Source organism: Nelumbo lutea, chromosome 5, assembly GCF_056320005.1.
Source record: "Nelumbo lutea isolate HS-2025 chromosome 5, American lotus-T2T, whole genome shotgun sequence".
Taxonomy (NCBI): domain Eukaryota; kingdom Viridiplantae; phylum Streptophyta; class Magnoliopsida; order Proteales; family Nelumbonaceae; genus Nelumbo; species Nelumbo lutea.
Window position 1 is genome coordinate 59,049,055 of NC_142688.1, and position 17,244 is coordinate 59,066,298.

General features: G+C 38.2%; 1 protein-coding gene across 5 annotated transcripts in view; it reads right to left on the reverse strand.

Moving 5' to 3' along the window:
* LOC148852625 (ran-binding protein M homolog) overlaps positions 1–17,244 on the reverse strand; it is a 56,375-nt gene that overhangs the window by 34,530 nt on the left and 4,601 nt on the right. For all 5 annotated transcript variants that reach the window (XM_088944389.1, XM_088944385.1, XM_088944387.1 and 2 more), the window contains 2 exons: positions 7,537–7,613; positions 4,767–4,929 (listed from right to left, as the gene is read on the reverse strand). In XM_088944389.1, coding sequence (XP_088800515.1) covers positions 4,767–4,929; positions 7,537–7,613 — 240 coding nt within the window. The remainder of the gene's footprint in view (positions 1–4,766; positions 4,930–7,536; positions 7,614–17,244) is intronic.

The window sequence follows — 17,244 nt, forward strand, 5'->3', positions numbered from 1 at the left end:
ATAAGACAAGAAGACCCCCTTTCTCCTTACTTGTTCATTCTAATTGTGGAGGTTTTTGAGAAACTGATTAACAGAGCAGATTCTAGGGGGCTCATTAAAGGCTAGAGAGTTGGGAGGGTGGAAACCTCCCTCACTTACAATTTGCTGATGACACATTTCTGTTTTGTGAAGGCGGTAATGTGAGCTTTATCAGGAACTTGAAGTCGGTGATACAACTGTTTAGGCAAATGTCCAACTTGAAGGTTAACCTAGGGAAAAGTTGTGTAGTGGGGGTGAATTTGGAGGAGGGAGAGATCAGGGAGAGTGCTTAAGTGCTGGGGTGTGAAGTCTCGGGGTGGCCTTTGAACTACTTAGGGTTGCCATTAGGTGATAATCCTATGAGAGAGAGCTTTTGGAACCCGGTGGTGGAAAGGTTTGAAAAAAGACTGGCATCCTGGAAAAAGAACTACCTCTCTCTTGGTGGGAGAATTACACTAATTAAGGCCACGCTTGCTAACTTACCCATCTTTTTCCTGTCAGTGTTTAAAATCCCAGTGAAGGTTGCTAACAAATTGGAGAAGATAATGAGAGATTTCCTGTGGGAGCCGGGAGAGGAGAAGAGGGATCATAGAATTAGCTGGGAGATAGTCTGTAGGAGTAAGACTTGTGGTGGTTTGGGGCTTGGGAGTATTAGGAGAAGGAATATGACTATTGGGAAAGTGGTTGTAGAGGTTTCCTATGGAGAAGGAGAAGCTATGGGCTAGAATAGTGGCAACTATACATGGGCTGGAGCACAATGGATGGGACGCTGGAATCAGAGCTAGGACCACAAGCAATTCTCCTTGGAAAGCCATTCAAGACCTACTACCAATTTTCTCCCCTAATATCAGGTATGATTTGAATTCCGATAACTCCATAAAATTTTGGGAACAAACCTGGGTGGGGAGTGCCCCTCTAAAGGATCAATTTCCTTCTTTGTATGCTCTTTCTGATTTGAAAAATGAGCCAATCTAGTCTTTCACCACCCTGTCCTCTTCCACTTCTGGGATTGGGTGGAACTTGGGTCTAAGAAGGGATTTGAGGGACTCAGACTTCGACAGTATTTCGAGCCTTATTGCACTTCTTGATAACGTTGTCTTAGACCCCACTAGGGCGGATTCTAGAATTTGGACACCTACCCCCAATGGCATCTTTTCTTGTGCTTCTTTCTTCAAAGTCTTAAGTCAGTCCACCAGTCCTACTTCCCCCCTTTCCCTGTTGATGAGGTTTGGTGCAGAGCAATACCTCCTAGGGTTGGTAGTTTTTGTTGGGAAGCCTATCTGGAAAGAATCAACACTAGTGATCTACTCCAAAAGAAGAGACCCAATACTTGCTTGTCACCTCAGTGGTGTGTTCTTTGTAAAGTGGATGGGGAGACTGGTTTTCACCTACTGGTGTCTTGCCATTTTGCGAGGTCAATTTGGGATTGGGCTTTCTCCCTATTTGGATGTAGTTGGAATCCTCCATCAGACTTGCAGGACCTTTTTTCCCCTTCTTTTTTCAGGTGGCGAATAAAAAGGGGAAGGGCTATGTGGAGAGAACTAAGGGCTGCAGTATGTTGGACACTTTGGGAAGAAAGAAACTCCAGGATATTCTCAAAAGCTGAGAAAGGAGCAGCAGATCTGAGGGCTATCATACATATTAGGGCGGTACAGTGGCTGAAATCTTTGGAGCTATTCACAGACTACACGATGGATGACATGTTGAGGAAGTGGGGTGAAATTGCAAATTGCACACAGACCAAGTCAGTAATGTGTGTGGCTTGGACCCTCCACCTGGTGGATTCTTGAAATTAAACTTTGATGGGTGTAGTAGGGGAAATCCGGGACAATCGAGGATTGGGGGTGTTTTAAGGGATGAAAACGGGGCCATTTCTGCCATTTTCTCAGGCCCAGATGGAGTGGGTGACTCCCTTAGAGCTGAGATCTTTGCAGTTATGGAAGGAGTCCGGAAAGCTAAGGAATTGAACATTAGGAAACTCATAATTGAAGGGGATTTAGAGGTGGTGATAGGGTGGCTGATTAAATATCACAATGGCTTATGGAAGTACAACAATGAGAGGAGGAAATTCAAGTGGCTGGTGCGGGAGATGGAAGTCAAGACATGTTGGATTAAAGATCAGCTAATTCCCTAGCTGACAGTTTAGCTAAACAAGGAGCAGAAAGGGACTCACTGTTTTGGGCTAAGCTGTAACTTTAGTGTTTTTTTCTTTTTTTTCCTTTTCTTGAGGTTCTTTGTTGCTCTTGGAAGATAAGTGTGTTTGTCTTCCTCTTGTAAATCTTCTATTGATGATTTAATGAAAGTGTCATTGATTGTCTTCCTCTTGTAAATCTTCTATTGATGATTTAATGAAAGTGTCATTGATCAAATATATATATATATAAATATATATATATATATATATATATATATATATATATATATACACACACACGCATGTACACCACAGCATAAAATTCTGGTCATCAAAGGGATTTTTAGGTCACTAATACAATCTAGATTCACCTTAGTTTATTCAATGGGACCCATGTTCCACGTGTTTGGATGGAGTGAACCACATATAAGAGCATAGTATGTGGGAGACCACCTATGTGCATGGGCCCCTTGCTAGTCATTTCATTTGTCATCTTTTATGAAATTGTGGGATATAGCTGCCTAACCATCTATAAAATCCACCCCAGTTTGATAGTAAATCGTGTCATCAAATTTATGCACCTCAACTTGACACATGGCACACATGTGGATATAACTATCTATAAAATCCACCCAAACAAACATCACCAAATAGAACGTGTCATAAAATAAGGAAACATATAAATGGAAATCGAAAACAATTCGTGCATATCAAAATATTCTTTTTTAACTTGGACCCCACAAAGGAGAATGTTGATTCAGTTGAGTTCAAACCAACTAAACCGACCTCAGTAATATCTAGTTTCAGTTCAGTTTTAAATTAATTTCGGTCGGTTTTGGTTGGTTTTAAATCAATCCAACGCGATCGATGCAGTTGACAAAAATGGATAAAACTGAACCGAACTGATCAGTGTACAGGCCTACTACTTGCATTTCTATCCCCATTCTTCATTCCTAATCATCTATAGCCTTCCTTTCACCTTATAAATCCCACCACCATATCTAAAATTAGTAGGACCCCTACCCCATCCTGTATCACCCCCCAATCTCCCATCACAAAGAATAATATCATCTGCATAATGGATGTTTGTAATCACCTAACTATCTCTACCTACCCTCTATCCCTTAATTAGTTGCAGTCTTTTCGCTCTCAAAAATATTTTGCTAGAGCCATCAGCTATGAGGGTGAAAAGAAAAGGGGATAACAGGGCTCCTTGTCTCACTTCCCTTGACGCAAGAAGAAATCTCTAACCTCCCAATTGACCAGGATGAAATAACAACATGACCGCAAACACCCCAAAATCCACTTGCAACACCTTTCCCAAACAAGCGATAGAAAACATGACCAACTAGAAACGAAAGCATCTCTTTGGAAACCACTTCAGAAAAATATATTTTATGATGATAACACAAGCAGGCCTTGTTTAAAATGAGAAGACTACAATGTCAATGGGGTATTTATGGCTGCCATTGGGAAGAAACCCCAAATCCATTGCATTTGAGATCCAATCATCGATAGGTTCTAAAAAAACATGGAAAAGCCCTGTATATCCTTTGGGGAGGTCATACCAAGGCTTGTTGGCATGGAATTTGTTGTAGAGGAAATCCATGACTTTCTAGCATAAAAGGAGCATTTAGGGACTCCTATGAAAATACCTTGGCAATGTTTTGAGAACCTACTGGCCAAGGTACTAAAGTATCAACATACCAGCAGAGGTAACGACTGTATCGCAAGGATAATGGGTTATGGGTGACTAAAACTTGTAAATTAAGAAATCTGATAATAGAAGGGGATCCCAAGGTAGTAGTGCAATGGGTGAAGAATTAAGATGACTCCATGATCATACAACTAATGAAGTGGTGATCGATGTACAATGGGTTTATAGATCAGCCAATGCCCAGTGGACTGGCAAATTCATGGGCAAAACAGAGGCTAGATAGGTTACAGCTCTTTTAGGGTATCTATCTCCCGTTCCAGGGATGCCTGACATCTTTGTATAAACTGATTCTTTTTTCCTACACTAATAAATTTTACTGTTAATGCAAGGTGCCTACCAGCTGATTGGGAAGGCCTCCTGCTGGTCGTAGCAGAAACTTGGGATCAAATCCCGCCTGCACCTGGGTATCTATCTCCTGTTCCAGGGATGCTTGACATCTTTGTATAAACTGATTCTTTTTTACTACTATAATAAATTTTACTGTTATTGCAAGGTGCCTACCAGCTGGTTGGTAAGGCCTCCTGCTGGTCGTAGCGGAAACTTGGGATCGAATCCTGCCTGCACCTGGGTTGGGGGATTATGGGTTGGGGGATGGGCTACCCCCCGTTGTGTAGCTCTTCAAAAGAAATCAAAAAAAAAAAAAGGTTTTACTGTTATTCATCGAAGATGAAAGAAAAAAAGAGGGAAGATTATAACAAACATGCTTAAAGAATCTTTCAGACTGAAAATCTCATATAAAAGGTCAGTAAAGAAAAAGAGAAGTGCATTTCTACAATACTTGTCATTTCATTCTATCAGAGTGATGCCCTCTGTTATCTGTTACTCTCAACCAAGATGCATTCATAGTGAAACAGAACTATTCAGTTAACTGCAAACCAATAATACCAATTTTCCTACCTGACGCAAAATTCTTCTGTGGCCTAGTGCATACATCTCCCCTTGCTCATTAAAGCCATTTTCCTGAGCTACAGGAATAGGAGGAAGTGTACTTTTGCTTGCCATATCAAATGAATTAAGTGTATCTTGGTACCCATAATGTAGCAAGTAGGAGCGAACAATCCTGACAACCAGACAAATGGGAAAAAAGTTAGTCAGCCAACTAGTTGAGAAAAAATAATGGCCAAGCCCTCCAAACATGAAGGAAACAGAGCCTCAAGAGAAATTCTACATGTCCAACATCTAGTACAACTATGACAGGTAAACAAAAGACTACCTAGCCGAGGAGGGTTAAGCCCTAATACAATTCACTTCTACTACATGCTGGTAAATTAGCTGATTTTTCCCTCTGAATGAGTTGTACACTCTTAATGCCAATGATTTAGCTTCTCTGGCATCATGTCTAAGGGATCATGGACCCACATCTTCACTTACACAATTTCGGGTTTATTTATGTTGAGTTTGGATAATTGGAAAATTTTGAAATGAATTCCATTCCTGCCTTGATTTTATGAAATTGAGATAAAAGCCCTGTCAAGGAAGTGAAGGATGTTAATTCTGTTTCTGCTTCTAAATTCAGTAAGGAGAAGGTTTCGAACTACTTGTGGTGACAGGAGCTTCCCAATATATTGATGATGGTAAATGACATTTTAGCTTTGCAATAAGCTATGATTTTTACATTCATTTTGGTGATACAATGAAACGAAAGAAGGCCAATGTGCAATTGTAATTGACTTCTATCTTTGTTCTTATCAAAAACAATCAGAAATGCATATGATGAAAATGATTAAAATCATCCCGCTACAAGGAAACCTAATCTCAGGGGAGCTAATGAAACCGAAGTACAAAACAGCTTAAAGATGAGTAAACAGAAAAGCAGAAAATTAAGACATAAAGGCTTGTTGGTCTGCCTCTGCTGCCTGGAGCAACCCCCCACCCCACACACACACGCACACAGAAAATGTTTATTACAATGTAGTTTAAGCATCACATAGGCATTGACCAGGTATTTTGGAGGACAATCGTGGAATCGCCTAAGCAACCAACCAGATAGGCAGTATAGATGCAACCATCCTAGTGGCACACAGACACACACACACACAACTAATCATTCATTTCTGTTGCCTAGATGATGCCTTGTTGTTGATACTTTACCAGCACAAAATAACACTATCACCTACGCTCCTACCACCTTAACTACACTTAATTAGCATGCCCAACCCTCCTCTAGCCAAAAAGTTGGCTAAGGCATTAGCAGATCCAGGAATGACCTCAATAAGCTGTTTCAAGAGGGAAGCAAAAGTTTTTGCCTCTCCAAAGAACAAACCTGAGAGACCATTAAGGTTCAATTTATCAGTACTTGGCAGACATCTTCAATCAGAAAACAATTAAATTCTGAATAACAGAACAGCTTTAGGCCTTGCAAATTGATTTTGCAAAAGAAAGCAGAATACTCTTGAGTATTTATTCAACTACACAAAATTTATGACATCCAAAGACTGTTCAGATAACAGAAACACAAAAAGCTTTGCCCCCCAGATACAATAGGTCTCCAAGAAGTACAGTTTTATTCCGTAAGTAGTGCTTGCAAAACCTGACAATTCAAGGATCTTAAGGCATGTTTGTCATTGTCTTAGCAGATTTTCAAACCCATAGAGATAGTCATTTGAAATAGTGGATTGAGGCAGAATAGATTTTAACATGCATGACACAATTTCCTTGAAACCAACATAATTTGTGTCAGATTGACAGGTAGCATTAAAACTTTTGCTTAATTCTTATGAAAATGGATCCTCAATCAATATGATTAATAAACAGCCTAAAGTATTTGCAAAAGTAATGGTGGAAATCAATTAAAGGATCTGCCAACAATTGGTCATACAAGGGGTCATTGGTTGGTGCAATGGTAAAACCTCAGGCAGACAAGTGTGAGAAGGGAGATTCAGGTATGAGAGAAAACACTTTGTAAAAAAAAATGCCAAAGGTTAGGCACATGTTCATTCCACCCTCCCAAAACCCGGATGACAAGGACCAATATTGGGTAACAGCCATTTATCAAAAAATAAAAAAATATTGGGTAACAGCCCTTCTTGAAATGAATGATTACACTCCTGATTTATACCAGATTATATACAGTGGAACAATGCTACCCAAAGATACAACACTTTTCTTATGGCACTCCATTTCAAAAAGATATAAGCAAATCAGATATGGTCACCCTTGCATCTAAGGGGTAAACCAAACCAACAGTAAACTTAAGCTAACTGCTTAGTGACTTGGATGATATTTAAATAAGTGACATTACCCTTGTATTTAAATGAGTGACATTACCCTTGATGTTTATAATTTAAACCCAATTTATCCATCCTACATACACGTAATATGTATTAAATTCTTAGTTTCTCTTTTGAAAAGGTGTTTAAAAGACATTGATCCATGTAAAGAACTACAAAAAGAAAAAAAAATGATTGGTATATCCCCCTTGGTTGCATTATATGGACACCCTACTGGTCAGAGGGAAGAGATTACATTAATAGATAGTTCTTAAGGTATATTAAGAATCAGATAGAAGGATTACAATTATAAATTTACAACTAAAAAAGATAAAATCCAATGAAAGTGACTCCCAAGTTTTTATTATTAAATGTGGACTACTTTAACTGAACACCACCACACCAGAATAGCAGAGAAAGTCTTATCCAACTGAAGCTGCACTCTACAATTAGCATACCAATGACTGACATGAAGGGGCAACGATATCTTTTCAATCATCATCTGTTGCTTCAGTCTTTCCTCCAGAGCAAAAGCCTAATCAGGAGACACCAAGAAGAAATTTACATGTAAAGAGAAGTTTATAGATGGAAATATGCTGAAAAAAGCAAATAGATAAAATGGCCAAACTATCATTTCAAAACAAGTGGTAATTAGGCATCTGGTTAATAATATTATTTCATCTATGGTAGCTCATTTTGTTCTCTTATCCTAAGACAGGGTGACATGAAAAGCAAATGTGACCTTAAAATCATCATCACCATCCAAGCCTTATCCCATAAGCAAATGAACTTAAAACCAAAATTGAAAATGAATTACAAATGCTTGAAATTGAAACCAGAGAGGAAACATATACAGTCAGTCAATATACTTGCAGCCAAATTTTGGAGTGCTGAAACCTATCTCTATGCCTAACTTTTTAGTCTCAATTAGAAAGCTTATTTTATTATCTATCAGACAAGCCCAAAATCATGCAATTTGGACATGAATTGAGCAGGTTGAGATGATTTAAAGACAATCATAGCAGTATCCTTCTGTTTTCCTTGAGTCCAAGGTTTTTTTTTTTCTTTTTGGAAGGTGGAAAAAAAGTAATTGTAATAAGTATAAAATGTATGAGCGGGAAAGAAGCCCTCAAGCTATAACAAAAAAGTGTGCTTGTATTTATGCACATCACATTACATTCATCTTATGTACATAAGTTCAAAATAAAATGGCACCAATGGTCTGAGAAATAGTTAGCAGGAACTCCCATAAACAACCTTGAATTTACCAGCCCACCTCCGCAGGTTCCACTCCACCCTGCTAATAATCCCCTCAGATGCCGAACCACAGAGAGAAGACATATTCTTTCCTTACCCAGAAGCCACAGTCCACACAAAAAAGATAACTTTCAATGCAACCTGAGTTTTCCAAATCCAGAGTTCTAGTAGTTTTTTTTTTTTTTGAAGAAAAAAACTACTTTTTCTTTTGTTTTGAGTTAGAATTATTTTTTTATGGTGAGCAACACAATGGAGGTAGCCCATCCCCCAATCCCTTAAACAACCCCACCCAACCTGGTGGCAACAGGAATAGATTCCCAGGTCTCAGCTGCAGCAAAGCAGCGAATGTACCAACTTGGCCACCAACCAGTTGGTTTTTGAGTTAGAGTTCTTTTAGTTTAGGGATTTACATTTCTTTGATAACAAAAGGAAATTCATTAAGTGAAAAAGAACATCAAAAGGTTACAAGGAATCACCCACAAAGGAAAGAAGAGACAAAAACCACCAATCATTTCTGACAACAATAAACCCCACCATAACCAATCCCAAAAGCCGAAAAAAATACTCCAATTGCTAAAGTTGGACCAGATAAGAGGACCATTGCTAAGAAATTTGGCAACCTGAAATCTCATAGCTCAACACCCATAACCACCCTCCAGCAGACAACAACCAACAGGAAACTTCTTATATGGATTCCTGCAACAGCTACTTCTCATCCCATTCTCGACATCATCATACCCCCAACTTTACATCTATGGCTTTCAAACCTCTCAAACTCCAGGAAGAGACTTGCTATACTAAAAACATCCACAATAAACCTACTCCCCCATAAGAACTTTTTTTTCTCCATTACTACTCTCTTGCATTCCTCATAAAAGCATTATTTATGCAACACCTATATCATTCCAATAGAACTTATGGTCAGTTTTGAAGTCAGCCCAACTTTAAAGTTGAAGAAATTTAAAATAAATCTATAAAAGAACAAAATTTTTACCACAAAAAAAAAGTAAAAAATGTGAAATACAATTTTGCCTTTGGCTTAATTTTCTTCTTCAGACTGCTGATTCCCTCAAGAAGCTATTAGGTCCTGATTTCTAGGAAAATCTAGGTACTAATTCCTGCATTATTTTTCAAGAAAAAGAGTAACTTTATAAAAGAGAGAAAAGAGAGTACATGAGATGATGTACAAAGGCTAGTCACAAACAGGTTACAAAGGCATTATACTATTACTATATAAGTTTTCCCTGTGAGCACCAGACTTAGCTAATTTATCTGCTACAGAGTTTAAATTCCTGGGAATCCAGATTAAAGATGCATTCAAGGAGTATAACAGATCTCTAGCCTCGTCTAGATAGTGAGCCAGTCTCCAAGGTCCTCCTTCCATCTCCCCAAGTCACTTTATTGTGTTGCTAGAATCACCTCTAACCACCAGGTTGGTCAGGCCTAGTCTTCTTGTGATACGGAGGCCATTTAACACTGCTACGACTTCAGCCGTTGTAGAGTCAGCTGTCCCTAATGGTCCACTAAAGAACCACAAAGGACTACCATCCCTCTTCATAAACACACAACCACAACCAGCTAGACCCAGGTTCCCTAGAGTACTTCCATCAATGTACGAGGTCACCTCCTCCTCTTCCCTTGATTGGGGAAGATTAGTATCTCTTATAGCACTAGGTGAAGAGAACAGCAGCTCCACCGGGTTCTGCTGAAGCATGTTTAGAGAGAAGTCTTTGTACATCTCTGAATTCAGCACCCACAAATTGCATAAGTGAGAGATATGAAAGCTTAGGTCTTCCAAGGTTCTAGCTTTGTTGTTAAAAATGTGATTGTTTCGTTATTCCCAAACACCCCAAACGATTGCTTGGGCCACCATATTCTAGTAGAGTTTGCCCCTTTGACATAGCCCTCTCCCTTGCCATTGCCACAGAAAATCTATTAGTCTCCTTCCTTCAGCCATCTTATTCTAGATCTTTACCTCCAGTACACTTCTTCCCTCCTAACTACCTTCTCCCAATCTTTTTGAACTTGCCACTCTTTTTCTTCTAGCTTCGTCGTCCAAAGTCCCATTTTGCTCCTTCCCATCTAAGCTCATCCAATTCATTAATCAGTTTGCTTTTTTCCTTGGTGAAAGCTTTGAATTCCTCTTTTCCCCAAATTTTTAACTTCCTCTTAAGAAATTCCAACTTCTGTAAGAAACGGAACCCAGCCCACCCTTCTAATTCCTGCATTATCATCCTGCATCAAAGTTTAGGTGCTAGAAAGTTCCTTAAAGATGAAAATCAACCCAAAAGAAGAATAAGGATTTCAATGTGAAAGTAGAAGAAAAGAGGAAGAGATAGCAGAAATCAGAAGAGGAAGAAGATGATGAAAGAAGGGAGAAGGAGAACAGAGTTTGATCTAATCCATCGCCTTTCTCCTAATCACTTTTATTACTCTAATCTCAATGGACACAATTACAAAAATGCCCTTAATGGGACAGCCAGATCACAAACATAACATAAAAAGAATAAAAAGCAGTTAACATGCCCATATGGACAAGGCCCATCATCATAAACATAACAAATAAAAGAAGAAAAGAAATAAAAATGGACAAGGGCCCATTTGGCCCAGTCTCCCTACACTCCCCCTCAAGCTGATTATAGAATCATGCCTAGCTTGCTTGTATAGTGTAGTAGCTTCCCTTTTGGAACTCCCTTGGTCAAGACATTAGCTAATTGTTCTTAAGAAGCAATAAATGGAAACAAACTTCCCCTTAGGTGGCTCTCTCCCCTATGAAATGTCTATCCACCTCAATATGCTTTGTTTTATCATGTTGAACAGGATTATGAGCAATGTTGATGGCCACTTTGTTATCATAGTATAACATCATCGACTTCTCATAATCAATGCCCAATTCTTCTAGAAGAGATCTAAACCACATTAACTCAGACACTCTATGGGCCATTGCCCTACACTCTTCCTCAGTACAAGATCTTACTACCATAGACTACTTCTTACTCCACCATGAAACAATGTTCCTTGCCACCATAGCATAATAACTTAAGGTGGATCTCCTATCATCAAAACAGCTGGCCCTATCTACATCTGTATACACCTCTAGCTTCACATATCCATGTTTGGCAAAAGGAATACCTTTCCATGGACTTCCCTTCAAGTAACACAAAATTCTCTCAGCAACCGTCATATAGGTATCTCCAGAAGAATGCATTAACCAACTAATTAAACTTATTGCATAGGAAAAACCCAATTGAGTCATGCAGAGATACAATAACTTCCCAAGCAGTCTCTGAAACACTCCCCTATCAATCAATTATTCACCATCGGTGATCAAGAGTTTGTAATTAAAATCTATAGGTGTAGATGCAAGCTTAGTTCCATGATTTCTATTCTTGGTAAGAAGATCAAGGGCATACTTTTTCTAACGAATAAATATATCCTCCTTAGACCAAGCAACTTCTATTCCAGAAAATATCTCAACTCCCCCAAATCTTTAATTTCAAATTTAGTGTTGAAGAACTTCTTGAGGTTGCGAACTTCTTCTACATCATTACCAGTAACCACAATGTCATCAGCATAAACAATAAGAAAGGTCAAACTAAGTCTATGTGTATCCAAAGGTGAAAAGGGCAGCCTGAAATCTTTCAAACTAAGCTCTGGGTGACTGTTTTACTCTATTAAGAAACTTCTTCAACTCTCTTTATAAGGATTATTTGACTCCATTGATGTGTTTATTCCCTTACTATGGAGGAGACTATTCGACCATCGATTCACAAGGTCAGGGTGTACACCAGACATGATCGACATCCAGAATCATCACCAGCAGTTGATCTAGTTCTAGTGTTTGACCCACCACCAGAGTCTTTGTCGTTGACAGATCCACCACCACTAGATCTTGATCTTCCTATTGCTCAACATAAGGGTAAGCATGCTTGCATAGATTACCGCCTTTCTCGGTATGTCTCCTCTGCTTTATCACCTTCACATCAAGGATTTATTTCCCTTTTATCCTTTGTTCCCCTATCATGTTCTATACAAGAAGCCCTCTCATCTCCTAACTAGAAGAAGGTGATGGATGAAGAATTCCATGCTCTTCAATCCAACAATACTTGGGATCTTACTTCCTTACCTCTTGAGAAGGATGTGTGCTATAGAACAACATAAGCTAGGAGAGGACCTTTTTTTCTTTTGAGTCATCATCATCATCCATGCCTTATCCCAACTATATGGGGTCAGCTACACAAATCTTATTCCGCCAATCCATTCTATTTAAAGCCATATCCACTATTTAAATTGTTAGTGCTTGAATCATTTCTTACTACTACTACCCATGTCCTTTATGATCTACCCCTAGCTCTTCTAGGCCCTTCCACTTGTAACAAATCACTTCTTCTAATTGGAGCTCTTGGTGATCTTTTATGCACATGACTAGACCATCTTAGTCTACTCTCTCATTTTATCACTTATTGGAGCTACTCCTAGGTTTCTATGGATGGCTCCATTCCCAATACTATCGTTTCTAGTTATTCCACTCATCCATCTTAGCATTCACATTTCTATCACACTCATTTTCTAAACATGTTTCATGACTGCCCAATACTCTACACTATACATGATACAACATAGCTGGTCTTCCAACTGTTTTATAGAATTTTCCTTTTAATCTAAGTGGTATTCTCCTATCACACAAAAGTTCAAATGCACCCCTTCATTTTTCCCAACCTGCTCTAATTCTTTGGGTGACATCCTCTTCAATCTCTCCCTTGTTATGAATTATTGAACCAAGGTACCAAAAATGGTCAAAATGAATTGTCTCTTGGTCTCCAATCCTAAGTGTATCCTGGTTTCCACTCCTATTATTATTAGATTTGCATGCCACATACTCTGTTTTAGTCCTATTTATTTTAAAACCTCTTGTTTCTAAGGCACCTGTCCATAAGCTTAGTTTTGCATTTAATCCTTCATTAGTTTCATCAATTAAAAACATTGTCATCCGCAAACATGCACCATGGAACATCTTCCTGAATATGTTTAGTCAATTCAAATATGATCAATGCAAATAGATAAGAGCCAAGTGCTGAACCTTCATGAAGACCCATCATAATTGTAAAACCCAAAGTCTCTCCGACTAGTGTTCTAACATTAGTTGTTGCCCCCTCATACATATCCTTAATTAGGTTTATATACCTATTTTGAACCCCTTTCTATTCCAAGACCCACCATGTTATCTCTCTAGGAACTCTATCATAAGCCTTTTCTAGATCAATGAACACCACACAAAGATCTTTCTTCTTCTACCTAAACTTTCCTATCAATCGATTAAAAAGAAATACAGCTTCCATGGCTAATCTCCCTAGCATAAATCCAAAATGGTTCTCTGATACACTTGTTTCAAATTGTAATCTTTGTTCAACTATTCTCTCCCAAAGTTTCATAGTGTGGCTCATGAGTTTAATCCCTCGATAGTTAATACAACTTTGTATACCACTTTTGTTCTTAAAATAGGCACCATACTATTATTTCTCCAGTCATCAGGTTTTTTTTCTAATAGTAAAAGAAAAATTTTATTAAAATAAAAAAGGAACTGAGTACAACTACAAAGAGGTGTTAAGTAACTACAAAGATGCAACCATCACCACACTTGTAGGCTATAGGGATGTTCTCATATAAAGAGAGTAAAGCCATGGTAATCAGTGCATCCATAATGACTCTCCTAACCAAAGATCCTCCCACAATCTAAACCAAACTGCCCTTCTCTGGGTCATATCTAATGAATATGGAAAAGGTCAACGATGGAATGAATAATTTTCCAAAGGAAGGCCATAGTTAACAAGGCCAGTTTATGTCTCATTTCATTAGGATGAGCATCACTAATACTAGTGATTACATTGAGCTATACATTGTATGAGTTAATAGGAAATCTTTGAAGCTACTTACCCATCAAGAAAGTACTCCTTTGAGTAGTGTTTTAAAAGCACAAAGGGCATTTTGCACTTGAGGTGCATGCCTTTTTGAAATGAGGCACAATATTTTTTTAAATTTTCAAAATGAAAAGTGTTAAAAGATTCAAAAAATATTAAAATATTATTAATTAAAAGATACATACATAAATTTTAAAATAAATGTTTTAAAAAGTCTATTAGCTCATATAAAAATACATAAACATAACATATAAAATATATTCAAAGTGGCATCAACGTTTTAAAACGTGAAGGGATGACACAAGGCATTCCACTACCTAGAGGCGTGAGGTGGTTCAGAACATAAGAGGCGTAAGCCTCCCAAACACAAGGAGTCGTAAGAGGAGGGGGATGAGGAGGAAGAAGAGGAAAGAGGATCTCATTTTTTTTATTTTTAATAAAAATCTTTTATATTAAGAAGAATGAAAATGCATAGCATTAGTTGAAAGGTTCTCTTTTCTTCTTTTATTTCTTTCTTTTTCTTTCCCTTCCCTTTCTTTTTCTTTCTTTCCTTTTTTTCTTTTTTCTTTCTTTTTTTGTCTTTTATATGAGATGCATGAGGCGTATGCCTCTAGCATGCCTCATGAAAAAAGCATATGAGGCGTACACCTTTTGCACCTGAGGTGTACGCCTCAGACGTGCCAGCGCCTCTGTCATACGCCTCAGGACATTTTGGGAGCACCTCAGCTGGCGGTGCACCCCCAGGCATACGCTTCCCATGCCTTTTAAAACACTGTGTGGCATCTGAGAGGTCTAACAATACTTTTCAGTGGGTTTCAAGGGCCACTAATGGGATATAAGATTCTCTAGCAAGGCAAGGAGTTGAAAGGGAACAATTATTTTGGTCTCAGCTGCTTTAAGGAGCAAGTGTTCACCTGCTCCTGTGAGCAAGGGATGGGTAGGGAATGATTGTCTTGGGCTTAGTTGTTCTATCTGTTTTTAGGGGTACTCATACCCCGGTTGTAATTCTCTGTATATTCTTGTTTATATTAATATAATACTTTCTGTTGTCTATCAAAAATGTATATAAATGAAATTAAACATAACATATATAATACATTCAAGCAACCGACAAATCAAGCATGTTAGGCTTTCAATCTTTTTATTTCTTTTAAGTGCATTACCTTAATTCTACAAGCCACTTTGTACTGAGCCCCTTGAGGTGAGCCCAAACATGTCTATGTTTGGGTCTTGAATTCTTAATTCATACATAAAAGATTGTTTTTAATTTCAAAAAATGTCTTGTATTAATAAAGATGAATGAACAACATCAGTAAAAAGACTAGCATGGACATGTTTGGGCTTGCCTCAAGGTGCATTTTTGGGGGGTCTAGGGGCAGAACCACCATGCTTAAAAAAAACAGGTAAAAAAGCACAAATTTTAACCAAGGCACATGCCTACGCTAAGATGCAAGGCGCACTAGGTAAGCACCCTTTGAAAGGTGCTGCACCTGGGCCTAGGTGTGCCTGGACACACCTTTTAAACCACTACCTTAAAGCTAATCTACCCAGCCCAAGGCCACCTTCTCCCTATTCATTCATTCACATCATCTCCCATTGGATCAAAAGAACTTTATGCAAATTACCCACTCCCAAAGGAAACCTCTCAAGATTATCTTCATATACTAATCACCTATATTGAGACTAAAAAACAAAAGAAAAGATACATGGAAAATTGGAGAATGTGAGTTAGCAAGTGTTACCCTCCTCCAAAGAGACATGTTTTCATTTCCAAGAGGCTAATCTTTTCATCTCTCTCAAGAATAAGACCCTAAAGGTATAAAGATCTAGGGTTTGCTTCTAAAGGAAGTCCCAAATTCATTGGCCAAGAAGAGATTGAACAACCTAAGGTACAGTATATCCCAACAATAAAATTGACTCATTCCCTTATTTTAACCCTGCCATGTTTGTCAAGATGGATTTTCGAATTTAAAACCTTTTCAAAACACGGAATTGGTGCTACAAGATTTAGCATTCCTTGTTCACCCCGATTCTAGCTAAAGATAATAATCTCATCAGCAAGTAGGAGGTGGGAAATAGGCATTCTCTCTGAGCATGCTCTGAAAGGCCAATACCCAATGTTGGTCCCATCTATCTAGGGTCTTGCAAGGGGTGGACTTGATACAGACCTAACAATTGGCATTTTTTAGTACAAATTTGAACCTATGTTGTCACACTTGTCAGCCCAAGCTTTTACCATTACACCAAGTAATGGCTTCTTATCTAAGCCCACCCTCAAAAACACCTAATTAAATCCACCTTATCTTTGAAGGTGAGCCTACTGAACACATCAACCACCAAATTGAACAATAAGGATGACATTGGATCTCCTTGCTAAAGGTCTCACTTAGCAAGAAATAAGTCTTTGGCCAAACAATTGATTAAGATGAAGTAATGTTTTTTGTCCCAAGGCAGATCCTAATCCAAGATCTACACCTAGTCCAAGCACCTAATCCTAGAAAGACCGATCAATATTATCATAAGGCTTCTCCAAATCTAATTTGCATGTAAAGCCTTTGTTTCCAGATCTAACCATTTCGTGGACATGTTCATTGCAATGAGGAGCTGATCCATAATTTGTCTCTCTTGAATGTACACTGGATGTAACTGGAAAACAAATACTAATGAAACCAAGGGAAAAAAATCAACTATTTTTTATTAATCATGTAAAAAGGAGGAAAGAGGTTAAGATCAAATAACTGTTCCAGTGCAGAAGACCTCCAAATTCAAAGATTGAATAATTTAGGTAGAACTACCAATTGAAGAAATTTAAAAAAAATAAAAAACTCAAAATAAGTGTAGCTTGTATTAGAATCAAGAACAAAAAAAAAATGGCACAATTATTCCATACGGAGAAGAGGGTGCACTAGCTCCATATGTATTTGTTCAGCCTTGAAAAGATTCTAAGTGACTGCTTTAAACACTGTATACAAAATATGCTTAAGAACAAGA